This window comes from Emys orbicularis, chromosome 3 (genome assembly GCF_028017835.1).
Source record: "Emys orbicularis isolate rEmyOrb1 chromosome 3, rEmyOrb1.hap1, whole genome shotgun sequence".
Taxonomy (NCBI): domain Eukaryota; kingdom Metazoa; phylum Chordata; order Testudines; family Emydidae; genus Emys; species Emys orbicularis.
Window position 1 is genome coordinate 167,519,411 of NC_088685.1, and position 22,454 is coordinate 167,541,864.

Here is a 22,454-nt window from a genome sequence, read left to right on the forward strand (position 1 = left end):
GATTCCATTTCCCTCTGCCACTGTTCTCCCACGAACAGTTCATGTCATAGCATTATCCTCCATAATGGCAACTATGGCATCATCTATCTTCCCAATTTGGTGTTTGATAGGCTTTATCGCCTCCACTCGACTTTCCCATTGTGAGGCACTCAGTGGTTTCAGTGTCAGAGAGGATGTTCCCAGATGTTGCTTCAAAATTTGCCATCGATGAGTTGATGCAGAGAAAAATACATAGATGCTTTGAATTACATTAAAAAATTCATCAGCCTCACTAGAAGCTGATGCAGCATCACTGACCACCAAGTTCAATGAATGAGAACTGCATGGGACAAAAAAAGCTCGAGGGTTTAACTCTCGGATCGGTCTCTGCACTTCTCTGTTCTTTCCTCTCATGTTGGCACCATTATCGTAGCCCTGACCTCTCATGTCAGCTATCGCAATTCCCGTATCTTCCAGCTTTTTTAAGAAGCACATTTGTCATACCAGCTCCTGTAGTATCATCAATGTCAATAAATTCTAGAAAATGCTCTCTGACAGTCACCATTGCAGGGACATTTTCACTAGGTTCTGTTGTTGTTACAAAACGTACCATTAAAGTCATTTGTTCCATACGGTTGATGTCAAGTGTGCAGTCCGGAATAACAGAGTAATATCTTGCTGACTTCAGATCTGCCACAATCTTCTGTTTGACTTTTGTTGCCAGTAACTGTATGATGGCATTTTGAATTGTTTTTCCAAGGTAGTGGTGTGTGTACATTTCTTGGGTGGTGACTCTTCTTAGATGCTCCTGGAATTCAGTATCAAACTCAGCCATCAGCTCCACAATTTTAAGGAAGTTTCCATTGTTTGGCACATACAGCTGATCTGAAGTGCCACACAGTGCTAGGTTTTGGGTAGCAAGCATTCTCACAATGGCTACATTTTGCCAGTAAAGAGACTCTGATGCAATCTTCTCTTGATGCTGATCATCTGTGGTGGCCTTTAACCTTAGTCTCATCTCAAGCTCTTTCCACCTATGGAATGCTCTCTGGTGATTTGCTGCCTTCTCATGGCATGCCAGATTTCTAGCCAGATTTTTCCAGTCCTTTGTTCCTATAGAACCCAATGTGGCTGGAACATTAGACTGGAAAAGTTTGCAACAAAATCAGTATGCAGCATTCTGGGTTTTTGAGTATATAAGCCATGGCCTCTCCACTTTGTCTCCATTGGGGATTTCACGCCAGTAATGTGTTGGATGGAAACTTCTATTTTGATTGTTTTTGGGGAACATGAAGTTTTTCACTTGCTGTGGCCCATGCAGTACAAGGAAGTCCCTCAGGCTACTGCTCAAGTGGCTCCACAGTCCTGGATCACCTAGACTTAAGGAACTAAACTCAGCAGCAGCTGTTTCTTGCGCCTCCACCACACCCTTCTCTGATCTATACTTTTCTTCAGGAATGTGCATGGTTACATCCATTTGAGATGGAGATATGGATGCTACAGTAGCTGCCAGGTCACCTGCACTCTGACTAACTGGAAGATCAGGCATCTCCTCACCACTCACATCCTCACTTGGCCCAGAAGGCTCACCATGAGCATTTGTGTCTGTGTATCTCAAGAGAGCTCCTTCCTGCTTAGATAGAAAAGCTTCCTTTGCTTTTTTTCTTTTTCTGAATGCTGCCCCAGAGGGGCGTTTTCTTCTTTCACTCATGACTGCTGTTCTGTGCCAGATAGAGTGGCTCTCAACGCTCAGTTGAAGGGGACAAATAAGCAGGCTGGTAGCAGGGCCTGAGTGAGGGAAGATATCAGCGTCTTAAGGGCCTAATTGGCTCCTACTACTTCAGTTAACTGCCTGTTCTCCTCAGGTGGGTTCAGGGAAGCAGCAGGAAACAGGAAGCTCCCTGAGAAGCTGGGGTGTTAATCAGTCCAGGCTCCTGGGGGTGCTAGAGAGGTACATAAGAGGCTCTTCCTCCTCCTCTCTCTCCCTGCAGCTCCTGCTGCTTTCTGTTATTCCCTCTCACCTTTTCTCCTGCCTGCCTGTTATGTCTCTTGTGCCCTCCTTCCTCCAGCACAGCACTCCACCATCTCTGTGCATCTAGAGCAGAGAGAATACATATGCACCAGCAGCAGACACAATTTTCTACACGCTGGGTCCTAGTGGTGCCCCCCCACAGTCTGGCACCTGAGGCGAGAACCAGGTCCCAAATCTTTGGAATAATCTTCATTTAGCACATTTTCAGTTGTTTCATTAGACTTTAGACCTTTTTATATGTCTATAGTGCATTAGGCCAGCACATTCAGCTGTCAACTGAAAAGTTAGTGGCTTAAGCCCAGCTGGGAATGTCAGCTGTTTGCCTCTCTCAAAGAAATTGGTGGAAGCTTGGGATTTTTTAAACTAGTCTGGAAAAAAAGATTCATAAATGTTCCATAGCAAACATTCCTTTATTGTCAGGGAAACATGATCTAATACATATTTTGCATCGCTAACTTGTATGATTCTATGACCTCTTTGGGCTGACATCTTTTCCAAAATCCTCACTGATGGTCACCCTCATTCACATACATTTTTTCCCTCAGTGGTGTTATTAGTCAAAGCTTCCAGAATAATACTGTGACCTTTATGGGACATCTTTATGCCTAATGGATACTATACCTGTCCCAGCAATCTATTAAAATTAAAAGGGGATTTTATTATTATTATTATTTATGTATTATTTGGTGAAGTATGAATAATGGGCTAAAATGATAACTACTATTTTTCTGACACAAAATGAAATATTTCTATTTTATTTCCTAGCTAAACAGATGCTGGTATCCAGGTGAAATTCACCACAGTGAAGGGAACACGCAAAAGGCTCTATGCACCATTAAAGACATGCGTAATAAATTGCTCCAGTGGTATGTCAGCCTTTACCCCAGTCCTGCACTTGTGTGAATCACTGTTAATGATGATAACAATAGTTTCCATATGCCATGATGCTTGCTAAGTCTAAGCTCAGCCAGGGCTGCCAACTTTAAGTCAGTGTTTGTCAGATGACATAGGAATTGTAAATTATCTGTCTTGCTCATACAAGAACCCAAACCCAAGCATCTTGCCACTGTTGTTGCTAGTTTTCTGCCATGTTGTAATCTCACTGTGTTCTATGCCTGAGGATAATGTGATTATGAGGTGCCATTTTCTGATGATAGAGTCTTGCAAAGCAATGTGTATCTTACTCTTTTTCTATTTAGTTATGTCCCATTGCCCTACTTCTAGTTTCACTCCTGACATGTAGCAAAGTTAGTCAAAGAATTGTAAGTTAATCAGACAGTTGGAAACTGACATCATCTGTGAATTCGTATGATATAATAGCACCACCATGCTAATTTATGTGAAGTGATGTCCATTTGCTTATTGTGGATTGGAAATTGCTTCACATAAAACAAAATGCTAATTCTACTACATCATAGGGAGTTATAGCCTATGCTAATTGCTTTTTGACATATTTCTCCATGTAGTCATTTTGCCAGCTCTTACAGTTGTGAAAAAATAAGGGTTTATGAATGTTTCTGGATGAGGTAGTGCACTGTGTCTATTCTATAGAAGAGAAACTTCAATGAGCAGTATTGGACATTTTCTGAATGTGTGGATTTTCAAATATATATGTGATTTCCCAACCAATCCACATTCAGATACTACACAGTATATGAGCTCTATTTCTATTTTTCATTAAACAGCAATAGATAATACAGAACATGATTTATTCATAAAAACTACAAAGGGAAATTATGGAAAACGTAGTGGAAATTTTTTCAGCAAATCAGAATAAGTTACCAATGTTACATAGCTAAATTAAAACAGAAAGGAAAGAAACAATAATATTAAGGATTCATACAGCATAGTGTTACTACTGTATCTTCAAAGGACTGTACAAACATTAAGAAATTAAATTTCACAGTATGTCCCTGAAGTAGATATGAGCCTAAGGGCTAGATTCATCCCTTTGTTGACACTAAGGAGCAGGGCCAGTGCAAGGAAGTTTCCTGCCGTAGGCGAAACTTCCACCTTGCACGCCCCCTCCCAGCTAACCCCCCCCCACCCGCGGCAGCTAACCCAGCCCCCCACCCGGGGAGCCTGCCACCCCCCCCGTCCGGGGAGCTCACCCCCACAGCAGCTACCCCCCCTCTGCAGCTAACCCCGCCCAGGGAGACCCCCCCCCTCCGCGGCAGCTAACCCCGCCCGGAGAGACACCCCCTTCCCCATGGAAGCTAACCCCGCCCAGGCAGCCTGCCTCCACGGCAGCTAACCCTGCCCCGGGAGATCCCCCCCCCCCCCCCGCGCGGCAGCTAACCCCACCTGGGGAGCCCGCCCCAGCTCACCTCGGCTCTGCCTCCTCCGCTGAGCACGCCGGTGCTGCTCTAATTCTCCTCCCCTCCCAGGCTTGCGGCGCTGATTGGAGGAGACTTAGAGCGGGGGCTGTGTGCTCAGCGGAGGAGGCAGAGCTAAGGTGAGCTGGGGCTGGGAGCAGTTCCCCTGTGCGCCCCTTCCCCCCCCCCGTTACTGCGGGCGGCCCTCCCCGCACCTTCCCCGCCTCAGCTCACCTCCACTCCACGTCCTCACCTGAGCGGGCTTTTAGGCGCCCCCAACCACTAGGCGCCCTAGGCGGCCGCCTAGTTTGCCTAAATGGTTGCATCAGCCCTGCTAAGGAGACTGGTTGTGTCTCTCCTCTTCTGCTGCTGCTGGGGGCTATGGCATATGCTAGGGCTACCCTACCTTGTAATTCCTGATATAGGGTTTGCAGCAGTGGGAAATAGCTGGAGTGCAGGTGTGCCCTGGCCACATCTCCTCCCACCCTGATTCAGCCCCCTTCTTATTATGGCCTGCCCTGCCCTGCTCCCACCCTACAATGCACTCTGTGCTGGGGTTTCAGCAGAGGCAGTGCAGAGCTGGTGCTTTGTAGGGCTGTATACTGCACTGTAGCAAATTCATTGGGGAGGAAGGAGCTCTGCAGTTAGCATTATGAATTTACTATAAGACTTCACCTATGTATACAAAACTAATACTTAAGTCTGTATTATCATGAGATTAAAAAAATCTTTCTTCAGATATCATAGGAGCTAATTCTTACAGTTGTCTTTAATTCATATGAAAATAATGGCTTCAAGTATGCAAATTCGTGATATGCAAATTCACATATTATATTACTATTATTATTTAATCATATTTTAGGTCAATTTCTGTTAAATTGAATTATGTCACTCTATGGCTCTAAACTCAGCTTCTATTAAGTTTACTTTCTCCTGAGGTTTGTGAGGTGAACACATATGACTACTAAATGAGGGTAGTTACTAAATGAGGACAGCTTTTATTTCAATTGAATGGTAAAGATGCAGCTGCTAGGTGAGGGTAGCTTCTTAAAAAAGTAAGCAAGCAAACAAACAAAAAAAACCCAATCCACAATCCTAGGTGCTGAAACTTAGGCTCTTAAATCCATACTTGGGTACTTACTTAAAAGTGGCCTGTGTTTCAGAAATACTGAGCAACACCTTCTCCTGTTGAAGTCAAGTTTGAAAATTCTGGCCTACAGCCTTTCACTTTACAATGTGATGTCACAAACAAGCTCAGCCCAGACATAAAGAGTGTGCAGCCTCACAGTTGACAGCGTTATCCATCCTGCTGATAAATTTGGGGAAATTATCATTCTACCTGGGATACACACTATCTTCCTCTTTCGTAAATTTAAACTGTATTAACAGCTTCCTCACAGCCTGACGTTAGGACTTTGCCTTTCATCTCTAAAATACCTTCTTCCAAGCAATAAGAGGAAGAAGCACAGCTGCGTCAACCAAATGTTTACCAGCATTCACACTAGTCTACTCAGAATTCATAAAGGACCTACTATGCATGCATCAAAAACACTGGAAAACAGGATTTATTATGTCATGGATTTATTATAATGATAGGATATTTTCTTTACTTGCTGTGTTTTAATTTTAAAAATAACAGAATAAGAACCATAGCTAAAGAAAGTGTGAGTAAAAGGTTGCAACTTTTGACTTTGAATCAAAATGAATCAAAAGAGCTCCTGTTGTCCCCATTGCTCTCCACGCCACACTACCATATCATCTGCCAACCTGTCATAGCTTCCATTTAAGCAAGTAGTTGCCATGACTAAGTTAGTTAAAAAAGGATAACTTGCAAACCTCAAGAAGGTAGGTGTCTAAAATAAATGGGAATATAGATATATACAAACTGCACACGTCAACATGATAACCATCAAATATTTGTTTTTCTGCAACCATAGAATCATGGAATAAGCTGCATTTATTTTGTATGTTAAACTTTCTAATCCGCACTCTACTCTCTGATCTATTTTGCCACGACTATTTTCAATAGTCCAAAACTCTTTTTTGCTCTTTATAGGCAATATCAAAAATGTTGCTTTCTTTCCCTCTAAATGTGGATCAGATAAAGCAGGCGTTTAAAATCAGCTGGTCAAAGAACCAGGCATGGCAATATGCTGTCTTGGACTAATATTGATTTTAAGGTCCGATATCTCATGATATGCCAAAAGTGAAATGGGTGTTTTATTTTGTGTAAGAGTTGTGAATCTAGGTTTTCTAATGATACACACAAATTGTCTCTAGCTCTGTCATGTTGCAGATCTAAATCCATAAAACTATGACATAATATAAATAAAGAATTAATTTTAGCAAATGTTTAAGGTTTAAAAAGTATTAACTTTTCCGATAATCTAAGGCCTATATAAATTAACTAAGACAAATAATTGTGACACTGTTTCTCTAAAATATGTGAATTAAGGAACATATATGATGTTGCAATTTGGTATCTTTTTTTTCTTTTGTGTGTGTGTGTGGTTCATCTGCATAAACTACTCATAGCTTTCTCATTCAAGCAGTCTTCCTAAACTCATGCTACCTATTGTAATGGCAAACTTTAATGTGCATTTACACCATCTAGTTGGCAGCTCTAACCACCGAAGTGTTTGCTTCAGTGTTGTGTCAAAGCTAGTTTTCGTGTTGTGTGGAGAAGCTCAGAGCTCTAATACCATTGACACAGCACTAAAGCAAAAGTCTTGATGAAAGCAGCTAAAGGATGAATGAGTTAATTAAGGAACAGTTTCATCAGTAATGCTCCAGCTGCTTTGTTTCACTCTGGAGATGAAAAGCAGTCATAAATGTGGCTTAACCTGAGCCAGGTTTATTAATAAGTTGCAGAAGTGTACCAATGAGTCTGTCCCAAACTTTCAAAATATCTGTAATAGTAAAGCTGTAGCAAAAATCAATCATTTTATAAGGGTGCATCTTTAGGCACTTAGTTGTTCTCATTTGTCTATGCATTTTTATTCATGGCATGTATTGTAATAAATGGTGAAATGTTTTTTATATACACTAAATAAATATTTACAACTACAACTAAATTGTGAGTGTCCCTGACATGGTGTGTTGGGGGAGGGAAGTATGCAGAGAACCTCTCCCCAACCTTCAATAGCACTCCCATGCATTACACAGTCACAATATAGGACCAGCACTTCCTGGCCAATGTGCTTGGTAGCACTTCTTGACTGGATGGAGGAAAATCTATCGGAGTTGAGAACATGGCCAGGGCACAGTTCCCCATTGCATGCCTGCTGGATTCTATGAGGTAGGTGCTAGGGGGCAGTGCACACTACTTTTTTAATTTATGCCTGTGAAGAGATCTATGCAGTGATACTTATTTCTAGAGAAAATCCATTGATTCTCTTTCAATACTCAAAATATGTATTGTATCTGATCAATTTGGTTGACAAGTTCATTACAAAATGTACAATTTATTTCTAATGTGCAGGGCAAATTTGGGTTTAAGTAAAAAAAAAAAATTAGTGGATAGACTAATAATAAATAGCTACCAAGGTCAACAGAAGGATATACTAATGAAATTAGTCATGAAATTAATTTAGCTATTTTTTATACAATTGCATCATACATTTAATGTTACAAGACATAAAGTAACAGTCAAAACCAACATCTATCTAATACAATAATAGCTAAAGAGAATATGACTTCCAATTTGAGTTTCTGTCATAAGTAAAGGATGTTCGTTCTTCTGCACTCAAACTTAATAATGTTTTATTAATGCTACCATGTCTATGGCTAATTTTTAATTTCATGATATCGTTTTCTTGTTCTTAACCTGGGGCAGTTTTTGCATATCGGGCAAGAGGTGACAAGTGTATATGTCTACCAAATGCACACTCAGCCTTTAAAGTAATCAAACTAATTTATCTTTGTAAAACGTCTAGTCTCAGTATGAAAATATATTCTTGCATATGTATTAAAATAAAATACTATACCACTAACTATGGAGTAGATGAACTATAACTAAATCCAAGGTTGCATGGTGGCCTGTGCACAGTAACACTACTTTGCCTCAGTGATTAAATAAATAAATAAACAAATACATATATATACAGTTTTCAAAAATTTTGAGTTGGTATTTATAATACCATTTAATTCACAAAGATGAAATAGCATTAATTGTTGTTATTAAATGCTAATAATGAATAAAAGTATTAGAAAACATGGACTTCAAAAATAACAGATCAGCACCAAGAAAACATACCCTCAAATAAAGCTTCAAATACACACAGGTAAACTGTCCGTGGACCCCAAAATACCTAAGAGCCAGAAATCAGATAAACAAAGAAGCGGAGTATAAACATATCAACAAGAGAAATAAACCTAGCAGACTGAATTTGTAACATTTATGATGAACCTGATACATGACAGGCAAAACAATAGCTCTATACATTAAAAGAAATAGAAATCATTTCCTCTCCTATTTGCCACAACTCAAGATTTGAAAAAAATATCTACATAGTGTATTGACACTTTACGCATATTAATAATCTGAAACAACCATTAAGGAATTTAATGAAAGAGCCAAACATACAAAAATGATGCAGTACGATACCAAATGTATGGTGTATGAAACAAAGAAAAGTCATATTGGGGGAAAAAACAAAATATAAACTGCAATAAATCCATGTTCAGTACAGTAGAAATGCCACTTCTCATTATCTTATTTTATCTATATATGTCATAGGCTTGTAGGTCAGTTACTTGCTCTTGTTTCAGGTTCAGGAACCAAGAGGAGATGATTGAACTATTTTAAACAAGGAAGTAGACCTGCATCTCAGCAGTTCATCCAGTTACAAAGTACTCATTTTAGACTCCCAGCAGGGTCAAGAGTAAATCCTAGATAGTGATTAAATTTATAGGTTTACTGATATGACTGCCCAGAAAAAAGCAGACCTGGGATTTTTTGTCAGAATTTGGACTGGATGTGGTAGGAGGTAGAGATGATATAGTTGATACAATTCCCACCATTACAATTGCTTTCAAATTTGATTTCTGTAGTTGAAATATGAACCAGCTTTGTATCCATAAATATGTGTCTAAATGAACAGTAAACAAAAGGTGGATGGAGGCAGTTATATTACTTCTAAAGCAACATATTTATGAGACATAATAATTTACATATTATCATAAAGAAGGTGCACCATAAAAGAGTAGAGAGCTACTCTTACATAAGAAAACTGGACATTAATAACTACAGACTTTTAAAAACTGGTTGGATTACCTGTGTTATTTATTTCATATAATACACTTGCATAATATTTTATTATTTTAATAAAATAATAATAAGAAATAATTTGGCTGAACTATGTCTCTTGCAATGTCATCTAGACCTAGATTTCCAGAAATTGGTTTTAACTAAACAACTTGATACATTTACCTCACAAAAATAGGTAAGTTTTTTTTTTTTGTTTGGTTGATTTAGTTTGTTTGTTTGTTTTGAACACCTACAAAGTTGCCTGGGTAGTGTCCAAGTTCCCTAACAGGCAAGAGTGATGATCTCTGTCATTCAAGACAATCAAAGTAAGGGCAAAGAAAAGATGGGATATAAAGGTAAATCACCCGGTGATCATGTTAATGAAAATATGTACAGTGCCTTATTATATCAACTGTTGCAAGGAACTCTACAAAGAGCCGGCAGTAGTGTTTTATTATGTCTCTAATAAAGAAGCATTTCTGACATCTGTAAATTACCTGTCTTAAAGAAAAACAAAATCTTAAAATGTAAGGGTCCTCTGATGAAGCTGAGGTCAGCAGAAGTACACCAGGGAATAATTTGGATGGGAATGTTGTTATTTATTATTTCTTTATCATTTATTTATGCTGCAATTGCAGAGACCCAATCACAGGCCAATCCCCCACTGTGCTAGGCACTGTACAAACACATAACAGAAAAAAGCAACAGAGAGTCCTGTGGCACCTTTAAGACTAACAGTTAGTCTTAAAGGTGCCACAGGACTCTGTTGCTTTTTACAGGTCCAGACTAACACGGCTACCCCTCTGATACTTGACATAACAGAAAGATAGTCCTCTTCTCCAAAAAGCATTCACTCTAAGAGAAATGACAATGGGTGGATACAGACAGACATGGGAGCACAAAGAAACAATGAGACCGTATTGGTCAGCATGAGAGGCAGTGGTCTTACACACCAGCTCCCTAACGGTTGCCAGGTTTTCAGTAGGAATCACGGCAATAGCAAATGACCACTGAAATCAATGGAAGTTCTGTATGGGGACCGGATACAGAATGTAGACCTAAGTCTTTATATTTTTCACTGTCAACAACCAATTTCCAATGCAAACATTTTAAAAATCCCTTAATCGCCAACACACTTAATTCTGAAGAAGAAATTAAAGTTTTATCACTCTTTTTTATCTTTACCTGACAATCTCATTATTCACAGAAATAGCTTCCAGATATTTCTTCAGTGCATAGTAATTATGGATATATTTTCGGATATAATAGCCTCGCCATCTTTTCTGAATCTAGAAGAAATATATTTTTACTTTAGTATATTTCATGCAATATAGTAGTGAAAACAGTTTGCAATACTCTTATAAAATACGTTATGTTTTTCAAAGGGTGATGGGGCTTTAAAAAGTGACATCACACATATACGTAAATTTGTCTTTCCATTAATATAGTGATGGTGAGAAGTAAGTTTTGTACTAAAACTGTAGCATGAATTAAATATTAAATGCAAACATTATTCGAGATGTTATCAAGAGATGACAGTGATTATGAGCTAATCGTGATTTAAGTCATTGCCTGCATTGAGGTGTGGCAGAGAGAAGAGGCTGTGCACAGGCATCTACTCCCAGAGTCATTGCACCTGGTGGCACAGGTCCTGTAAGTGGGATAGGAAGTACATCCAGAGGTGGCCTCTGTTACAATGCTACGCACTGTAAATCATTGTATCACCCCAGCTCTACTGCACTCTCAGCAGTACACTGTGGGTCTGATCCTAAGCCCAATGAAGTTAGTAGAAGACTTTCCACTAACTCCAATGGCTTTTTAATCAGGCTCTCTATGAGGTTTCTGGTAGCACTGCATGTGCTACAGTTCCCTGGGTCCTGCAGGCAAGCGGCATCATCCTGCCAGGTGCCGACTACACACTATACTCATTATTATTAAGAAGCAAGACAGTATAGGGCTATTTGTTAAGTAATTAGTCATAATATTTTCATAGAATGCTATCCTTCCAACAAAACTGATGGGAATTATGTAGAAAAAAAGACAAGGGAAATTTCTTACATGTAAATAATTACCTTAATGTAGTCCTGTTTATTAATACACTATATTAGGTCATATGGTCTCCTAAACATAGCATCAGGAGAGGGGGATTCATAGCTCTATGTATTTTAAATTGTAGGCCCCAATTCTGACTATAATGTCCCGAGAATTTAATCAACAACACTGCTCAAACTAGCTCTGCTGCTTAATTCTGACCATGGTGACTCTAAAATGTTGATTATTTTAAAACACTTTAAAATAATCACTTAGCACTGTAATATCTGTTTCTTTGGGAATGGAAGTAAGAAGTAATTAGCAGCAGAGTTGTAAGAATTCTTGTAATTTCAGTGCCTGCTGACTAAAAACCAGATTAATTCCTATGTGGACATTCAGAGACAGAGAGGAGGCAGCTTGTGCCTCCCCTATTCAGAGAATGTGGGGGCCAGTGCAGAGGGCTGCTCCCACTCCACATTTTCTTTCCTGTAATATATATCAATATATGTTTTCTCATCTTGACTTCTGTGTATATTTCCTCTTTGCCTTCTCTTTCCCTCCAATCCTTATGTAACTTTCCCTACATACTGTTCTCTATTTCCTTCCTTTTATTTTGTCTCCTTTCTTCTTCTGTTTTACCTAAGAGCTTTCTCTAGATATGACACTTCTCATTGCTAACTTATCACTCTCAGCCTTATATCACAGCCTTATATCACTCACACCCCCATTCACCTCCCAATACCCATCCCCACAGCCCAATGTCCACACACAGGACTTAGAAATGCTACTAGACACCTAAAAGCCAAAGGGCTAAATCTACTAGCTAACGTGCAAAAGACTGGGGTCCCTCTGCCCAGGAGCCTGGAAAATTTGAACACCCCTGTACAGTTACCAAAAACAAGGAGGAGGATTTTTCTCTTTTTTTTTGTTGCTCTTGCCCCTAAACACCGTCCGTCCCCCCCACCCCTCCCCTCCTGAGGACTCCTGACCAAGGTAACAGCACAATACATATGCTAGCAAACTTAAACAAAGGCTTTTTTTAAGTTTATTAGTATATGTATTGTGCTGTTAAAGCCATTTAAAGAATGAATGCCCTCCCTAGCCGTGTTCTGCTCCTTTAAGGAGCAGAGTGCAGCTCTACGCCCCCTCCGGAGTGGCGGGCCTAGCCCCAAGTCTCTCCGGTACCCCGTACCTGCTAAAAAATCTCTTGCCGGTACTGCCTACTGGAGGGTCTTTGGGAGAGGGGCTGCCTATTACTATATATCCGTATAGTATCTAACACAACGGGTTTTGACTACTAGGCACTGCTGTAATAAATAATAATTATATAAGCTGCTACATGTGGAAACAACAAAAGTTAAGTATTAGGCATAGTCCTCTGCACTACGTGGTAGTAAATCTTGTGTCACTTTCCCATTCACTTTCTTATACACAACAACCATGCAGAGTAAAAAAAGGAGAGGAAGAGGAATAGTGAAAATGGGCATATTTGCAGAGATCTGGGATTAAACAAAATTTTTAGTGTGTGAATGCAGTATATGTTTTCATCTTTGACCTCACAACTGCTATTAGGCAGGAGTAACTTGGCTTCCATATAGCTGTTCTCTCCTTAAAGCAGTATCCTTCGAACTCTGTCCAACACTTTGTACCTTATCTTTATTCACACGATACTCCAAGTTTGTGCGGTCCATCAACCTCTTTATGGAATTTTTTCAAGATTTAAAGACAAAGGCTGAAATCTTGGCCTTACTGGAGTCAATGGCAAAACTCTCAGTGTTTTCCTTGGGGCAGGATTTCACCGCAAGTGTCAAATTCTGCCCTCTATTACACTATTATAAATCCAGGGTAACTCCATGGACTTCAATTGGAGTACACTAGATATATGCTAGTGTAAATGAAAGCAGACTAGATTTCAAAGTTTGTAATGCTATGATTCCATGTTCCCAATTCTGCATGTCAGAGGCTACATGAGGGCATGAATCTATATAATACAAATTGTTTAGAGAATAAAGTGTATCTTCAACCTTTTACACAAAGGTTCTGTTTATATTAAAATTTGCTACATAAAAATTGCTGAAAATTTTGCTTTTGCAAGAGAATACAATGTTTTATGATTATATTGCTTTTTAATTCCAAGGTGAATGTTTTAACACTTCTAAAAAAGGCAACTGTGTATGCCCTTCAAAGTAATTAGCAAGTTTCAACAGTGATTGGTACAAAACAATTATTGTCATTGATCAGCACCGAACAGATAATTTTAAACAAAGTCATTGTGTGCTCAGCAGATTACAGCTTGTTAACAGGCAAGTTCTAAATGACCTCTTAAGCTAGTCAAATCAATGATGCATATTCCTCATTAAGTAACATCAAAATGTAAGTGGTCTTATAAATAATGTTTATTTTAAGCACTAAAACAAATGGCAAAACCTTGATATATCAAAAGCCATCTGGTCATGGAGATTTTTTTTATTATTATTATTTTATTTTGAGGGGATTACTTTGGTTGCTGAAAATTCACAGCAACCTTAAATCATCCAAACAGAAAGAGAATAATATCTCACCGCCCAATATTCAAAAAGTAAAATTGTTTCATGGAAAATAAATTCAATATGATAATCTTATGTTTTAAACCATTTCTGAATGCTTCTGTTTTTACAGAGGTGAGAGACAGATAACAGTAGCTAGGGCCAAACAATCCAGGGGCTCATAGAGATGTGGGATAGCTTCTGAACATGACCACTATGAGTATACCCTAGTGTTGAATGTTACTCCTACTATTGCAGTTTTAGGCCTTTTCCTAATGTAACCAACTAGGCTGATACAGTTATGAGGCAAAACACTGATTGTGTACAAGAGGTTAAATCCATGAGTCACATTTCACTTTTAATCTAATCTGGATTTTAAAAGAATTTTCTAAAGCTTAGAGTATAATGCACTTACACACTAAAGAACCTATTCACGACTTTTATACTCCAGTTTTCTATGAATGTAACTCCACTGATTTAAATGGATTTACACTCACGTAAAACTGGAGTAAAGCAGTTGTAAATCAGGCCCTATAGCAGCTATCCCTAAACCCAACAGACCTTATTCTCTACTGGCCTGCATCTTGTGCAGCCATTTACACCTGTGCATAAGGAGGCAAAATGGGTATAAAACTTTACCATATCAAAATGGTAGCATTTTACTTGCATAGGTATCAATGACTACACAAGATGTATGTAATGGAGACTCACAGCCAGTGTTTATAAGTAAATTAAAACAATGGACCAGATCTTCTATTGGTGTAAATTGATATAATTGCATTGAAGTCAGTGACGCTAGGCAGTTTTAACCATTGAAAACAATGGGACTACGCAGATTTATATCAGCTAAGAATCAGACCCAATATTATGATTACAAATGTGCAAAAAAAAAGTTTTGTTTTATGTTGCATATCAAAGGCCCTACTCTTTTCCCTTGGAGTTTTCCACAAGTATATTTGACTTGAGTATGTAACTGCTTCTGAAACCTGGGAGTGCTGAAAGAGGCAAAGGATCTATTTCTGAGCTGATTTACAAATCCTGTGCTTTTCCACTGACTTCAGCTGCATGAGATGTAAATCAGTGCAGCATTTAACCCATTGTAGAATACTTTTAAAACAGCTATTAACTAAGCAATAAACTAAAACAAAATATGTATTTCTGGGCAATTGGAGCCTACTCACAAAGGGGGTAGGATTTGCCCCTAAGCATCTTCAACTCCTAAGAGATGTACCAAGGGTGAGATTCTGTGCTATGACTTTGAGAGAATCAGCACTGAACTCACAACCCAGAGGAAGAGGTGACTAAATTGGTTTAAGTCACTCTTGTGCCCTCCCAACCTTGGGCTGCTCTAAGGGTGATAGAGGCCCTTGGTATAACCTAAAAAGCTCCAGAGGTCTGTTACAGCAAGCGCCCAAGGCTGCCCTATGGGGATCTCCATGGCACTGCATGTTGCAGTCCTGACTCCAACATATCAGGGCTGGAGATGGAATCCTTAGAATAAAGCCTAATGCCTGTCTTCTGCAGTTCCTGCATCAAGGAAATCCTCCCCCATACACATATCAGGCTTTTAGGGTCCTTTTACACCACTCTGGCCCTTTTATGCAGAGTAAAGAGGCCGGAAAGGAATGAAGATCTCATTCCAAAGACCATTCATGTTCTTAAAATTACACATGTGCTTAAATGTATTGTTGGATCGGGACCCAATGGCCCAGGAATGCAATACTTTACACTGCTAACCACTTATGTAATGGATACAATAGATTTTGCAGTTTTCCCTTTGACAAACGTTATTATTCTCTGTTTTTATTAAATGAAGTACAAGGATTGTTTGCATCCTTCTTTCTCTAAAGAATCACTGATTACATCATCACTGAGGTCAGCACAGTTCTGCCTATGTATTTAGTCAATTAACTTGTGTTCACTTTGCCAGCTGGATGACTGCTTCTGCAGCAGTAGAATAAATAAATTATGGGGCCATGCCATGCACTAATATGTATCCATGTTTTCTCTTACAAAAGGCACATGCAGCAGAGTATTTTCCTGTATTTCCTGAGAAAAAATATTTGCAATATTATTAACTAATGAAGTAATTACACTGTCCATTACAAGACCAAAGATACCATCATCTGATAGCTGCTCAGTAACCTGTGTGAAATGCATTTTAATGTCCCAGGCTGGTTCCTAGGGAACAAACATACATATTGCACAAACTATCACTGCTATTTGCCACCCTTGCTGGCAGTTTCATCAGAGACAAATGGGTCTGGAGACTGAACTACCCCAGCCATCTAGAGGTTTCTTTAGATCAGGGCTGACGCACGTTAGCAGGGGTTTTGTGAGAGAAGCTTGCACTGTCACTGCTCATGTATCTGTTCTGTGCCACGGCTATCAATCCAGAACCTTTCAAAAGCATTAAAATTCACAACGATACATAAAGTCTGCTGTGTTCTTACCTCCTCTGTGGAGTACTAATACAATTCAAAAGAATGAGATGCTTATTTACACTGCACCTCCTCCTATTGTGAAACTAAAAATGAAGGAGGCGGGAAGATATGCATAGGAAATTAGGAAGTTATTGTTTCAAAGCACTTCTGTATGATATCTATAAAAATGCCACAAAAGTTTATTAAAATTTCATTGAAATTTTTCTCAATGATAGCTTCTAGCAGCTGAATGAGAGTTTAGAGGGAGCTCCATATTTATTGATCTTGAAAAATAATGTTAAAATTATTCACTTTTTCTTAGTTTTTGATCTGTATTCCTGAAGTATAAGGATGAAGACTGTGACCGGTGTCTGTGTTTCACTTCCTCTCAAAGATAGCCAATAGCCTCTATGCTCCTCCTACACATTGGCTCACTGGTCCACATCTCAACCAGTTGTAAATATGTCTAAGTTAGTAGCCAAAGGTAGATAAGTAAGAGACAAGAAATGCACAACTTAACAATTAAAATTTAAAAAGATGTTTTTTCATATGAAACAATCAGACATATAACAGAATTAGAATATCCTAAATTTATCAACCAGACAAGGTCTGGCTATTCATTAACTATCCTTGAAGGTGTTACAGGCTATTAATGTCTACTCCACTCAGTTCTTTCCTGATTAAAACCACAACGTTAGAAAAAACAACCATTCTTAGTGTTGTTATAAGTTTATTTTAATTGGTCCAAATGTATTTTGCAAATGGATTCAATCAGATACCCTATCAATTTATGGGGCTAATGGGCTCTATGAATATTAAACTACTGCATTTAATAAAAGTTGAAATACGACAGTGGCTAATATGACGTACTATCATATTATCTAACGATACATAAATGCATGGAAGTTCTACTAATTTATTCCAAAAGAATAGAGCATAAAAGTTAAATTAAAGATGTTATAGACACAGATATCATACTATGATTTGGAGGAGTCACACAAAGTCATAGTTTACAAAGATGGGAATTCAGTTTAAGTTTGTACACACACACACACACGCATATATGTGGGTTGCTTTTTGGTATTTTTGTCGTTTATCACCATATGTTAAAAGGTACAAGAATTTACATACAACTGTCTTAAATCTAGCAGTAAATTTTCAAATACCACCACGATTACTTAGTGTAACTTTAATTTTTAACTATATGCTATTTCCTCCCCTTTACCATCAGCATATCAATCAAGTTTATATATTCTGGTTTGCTCATTTTATTAAAAGCAAATTCGGAGCACAATTGACTTTTCATTTGTTTAACAAGTGAAGAAATATTTACCCTGACAGCCATTTCATTGTAGAAATTCATCTTCATAATAAAATATGCTGTCTGTGAATCAAGAAAAAAAAAGATGGCATACATTTCAGTTACACAAAGATAGTGCTCCTATTTTTACATATAAAAGATAAGAATCTTTATACATAATACATAATAAGAGTTCTAGGCTTAGAGAGAATAAAATCAAACTTTATATTGAAGAGATAGGCTTCCTAATACATAATGCAGGCTTAACCAGAAAAATCTATGGTAGTCAAAGTAGGAGCTAATGGAGATATATGATCATAAAATGCTCTCCGCTGAGTTTGATAATCAATGGTGCTCTACTGAGAGTAGAATAACAAAGCAGAAATATTCACAAGTGCTGGTGACACGTAGTATTATATGATTTATTCACTGGGGTTCTTTTAGCCAAAACTCACAGAAACATAAAAGGAATTCATATTTCAAGACGTCTGGTTTAATGAAAAATTCAAAGAAATGCTGTCTTCAGTTGAAATCGTTCAAGGATACGGATGCGGTGATGGAGCAAAATTGTGCCTTCCAACCATCTGTACTAAATGTTATGTACTTAGCTGCCTCCCGAGTAATTCTGGGAATTTTGTTTCATTTAATATTCATTTTAACATCATAAGATCATAAATACAATGATACCATGTTACAGCGAATCCCCTGATGTAGACAACATTTCCTAAAGCCCTGGTTTCCTTCCAATAAAGTAGAATTCCTCTCATAGCGAACGGATCCCCTGTTATACTGAACAATCACTTGGCAGCATAGGTTATTTTAATGGATACATCACTTTAAACTAAGCTTTCACATCTGTTCCGCCCTCTAATTACAAATGCAAAATGAACATAATTCACAACTGTATCATAAAAAGTAAAATATAAGTACTTTAAATGCAAGTGTACGTTCTTTATTTAGCACAACATGCGGCTTTTATGTTTTTCTCATGTTTTAGACACAAATCAAAGGCAAAAGTGCTTTCCCCTGATATAGTGAAATTTTTCCCCCATGGCAAACAGGAATTCACTATAAAAGGGTTTCACTGTAATTAGTGTTATTTGAATTGCCTACTCTGATCCAAAGCAAATTGTCTGTGGAGAGCAGCAGGACTGGATTATTTATCAACAGTCTGGGCAATTAAGAAACAGTTGGCTGCAATATGTTATTTACAAATGAATACAATGATGCTACTTCATTTTAAATTCTCTTTCTTCATTACATTAAGTAAGGCATAAGTCCTGCAGTTTAATTAAAGTGCATTTTAAATACTTACTTTAATATTATACTGCTTCACTAATAATATAAACAGAAACAATTGCAAAGATGCCATTTTTATGCAGAAAATTGCAGGAATTCTAATGTATTAAATTTGAAAACGTTTTGCTTTCTATGGACATTCAAACAGCAGCTCAACTCCAAAATTATGAATTAGAACAGTTAATGGCATCTGTCTTAACTTTTCTCTCCATAAATCTTTCATGAATGGTGTTAGCTGTAGACTACAAATATAGCAATGAAATAATGCATTCCATTCCCAGGAATATTCTGAAGCTGTTAGATTAAATGGATTCAATTTTGCTTCACCTCTCATCTTTTCCAAATTTGGTAAGAATGCAAAAGCTGGTACAGCCAATTTATGAATTAATTTTTTGTTGGAAGTGGCCAGGGTTTGGAAATGACCTTGGGGCTCCTGTTTTGCCACTGAGCAAAAATAGTTTAAAACACCTTTTTGGCTCCTCTCCTGATTTGCTGAGGGAATTCCACTTCTGCATGCTGAGGACGCTTACACTTTTGAGCCAGAACACTATTAAGGAAGGTGACTCTCGTAAAAAGGGGCCTTATAATAGCCTGCTCTTACAAGAGCATGGGACTAAGGCACAGATCAGTCACATGGAGAATTACCCAGACAACTTCCCTTGCTTCACAATACTATACCTGAAATGGAGAGAAAAGGAGGGGGCCTATTCTCCCTTCTCAAAATGTGTGTCCTGCCTGACTCTCCAAATCCTCTCACAATGAAAAAAGCCCCAAGTGTCCACATCAGGAGGCAAAACCCTCCATACCTTCTACCTAGGGACAAATATCTCTACCTCCCCTCTCTTCTACAAACCTCTTCCTCTGACAAGAGTAACAAGCCCTTCTCCCAGCTGATTAAACTGTCATGCACTCCCCCTTATGCCCAGTGACAAATAATCCTGCAAGAACTGTTAAGTTTCATACATACAAAGTTTTGGACCTTACAACTTTAGGAGCCTAACAACTCAAGTTCCACAGAGTGTAGGAGCCAGCCAAAAGGGTAGCAAGCTTGTTTCATAGCAGTGGTAACTGGTCAGCGTCCTAAGAGCTAATTGATCAGGAGTATGGAGGATATAAATAAGACAGAGAGAAAAGTTTGCTCATCTAGATATAACAGTATTTTAACTTTTTTCATTGTACAGATGATTATGGAAAAAGAGAATGAAGGAAGTAAGAACTGAAATGAAGAAAGGAAATGTTAATTACAGCTTATGATCCTAGAGGAAAAACACCTGATCCTCTAGTAGTAAAATGCAAGCATCCCATCAAGCTTCTGGGTCCCAAAATGGAAAAGGTAAAGAAAGTGAGACAATTTTTTCTAGCATTTTTGTCTCTGGATATTAGCCAGACTGGCACTTATATAGTGAACAATATTAATTAAATCTATCTGGTGGAATATGGAGTTGAGTCATTCTAGATAGAGCAGTTTAATAATTGGTGTTCCCTTGGCTGCTATAGCAATTAATGTAGCTATTGTATTTTAATTATTCTAGATTTGGTCATTAAATAATACACATTTTCTTGGTTGCTTTAAGCTGATTTAAAAGATACATAGAAGTGCTGAGAGTAAGTAACTTCTAAAAGGAAACAAATGCTAACGAAGAATCCTCTCTCTGTCTTTTTCCACCTCCAAACACTTTGTATATGCGTCCAGAATGTGTGACTGTGCAACTATTGGATCACTCTCTTTTATGCTCAACAGACACTTTCTTTACTTTCCATATGGGTGAAATCCCGAGGCCCATAACACAATGCCATGTGTATAGTTTCATAGTACAGGGTGCTGAATACAGATGGGTTAAGCAAACGGAAGCCACATTTTCCTGCATGCTACAAAGACAGGCTCTGCAAGCCTATTAACCAGGGGTGTGAAGGGTGTCATGTGTGGTGGAGATGTGGCTGATGGTGCACAAAGTCTGTATGGACCCTTTTAATCAATAGACTTTCTATTTCAGAGGAAAAAAACAGAAAGAATTCTACCAAGTGCATTTAATGTCAGCTTGTTTAGCAAATGGTGTTGCCCTCCTCATTCTAACCGCAATTCAGGAAAACATTTAAGTATCTGCTTAAGTCCAATCCTATTCACGAAAGCACCAAAACACTTGCTTAACTTTAAGTATGTGCCTATGTGCTTTCCTGAATGGGGATAATTTCCTGTATTGTGGCCTCTGTCCTTCTATAAAGGGTTTTATTCCAAAATGGACCAGTAACTTATAAATCGTTATGCATATCCCTGATGTTAGTATGTAGGGCCTCCTGGGGGTTTACTTCCAAAACATAGCACTTCTAGAAATTATTTTAGAATTCCTCTATAAGTAAATAACAGCACAGTTATCTATCATTATCAACATTCTCCTTTCTTCTCTGTTCTGAAATACTTCCAGGATTCATCTCCAATAGGAAAATGATCTGTTACTGATGGGTCATTTTCCTCACATAAATGGATCCACAATGCAACTACATTCAGGGAGAAACATCACTTCAATGGGAATTGGAATGGGGCCTAACATGTAGCCTAAGTGGTGCACAGGCCTTGTGTCACCCTTCTGCACCAATCAGTAGAATTTACCCAAGAAGTCACATTGATGGGGACTCCTCAACATGAGTTGCTGAATTTGGCCTTGAGACAGCATTGAGCTGTGATGTATACAAAGTATTAAAATGTTTTTAATGTAGATCTCTTCAAAGTTAGTAACAAATATGTTCATAATTTATACTGTCTTTAGTTACATTGTCCTGAAGCCTTAGAATTCCTTTTATCTTACAGGGATTTCTTGCCCTGTGGGCTGTGTTTCATAGAAAAAAATCTGAGCTACTATTTAAAAAAACAAAACCCAATTCCTTTCCTGCAGGACAAGGCCCCAGACTGTGGAAGAAACTGTCCATTCAGTCCAGCTTGCATCATATGGATAACCAGAATGAACACAAAAGGTTAATTAGAACTTTAACTTGACGAAAATAGTCAGAAAAACGTATATTTTTATATCACACCTATCTTTAAAAAATAGTAAGATACATAACTAATTTGCAGGATGACTCCATAAAGTTATAAACTCAGTTAACTTTATTTACTGGATTTGGGCACTATGAGGGAGGTGCACTGGAATACTAACAACTGAAAATACTAGTAGTGATGCACATATGGAGAGCAGATCTGATGAGCCTGAGCCTTTGCTATTTTCCGCATCGGTGCTACTTTCATTTCACAATTTTGAATATAATAATTAAAATGATTTATTATCAAGTAATCATGGGTATTTTGT

The 22,454-nt window shown here is 38.2% G+C and overlaps 1 protein-coding gene across 1 annotated transcript in view; it reads right to left on the reverse strand.

Annotated features, from left to right (window-relative positions):
• The window catches only part of SPATA17 (spermatogenesis associated 17), a 179,317-nt gene that overhangs the window by 146,771 nt on the left and 10,092 nt on the right, over positions 1-22,454 (reverse strand). Inside the window, 2 exon segments of the mRNA XM_065401691.1 lie at positions 10,760-10,863; positions 17,887-17,937. Of these exon segments, the coding sequence (XP_065257763.1) occupies positions 10,760-10,863; positions 17,887-17,937 (155 nt within the window).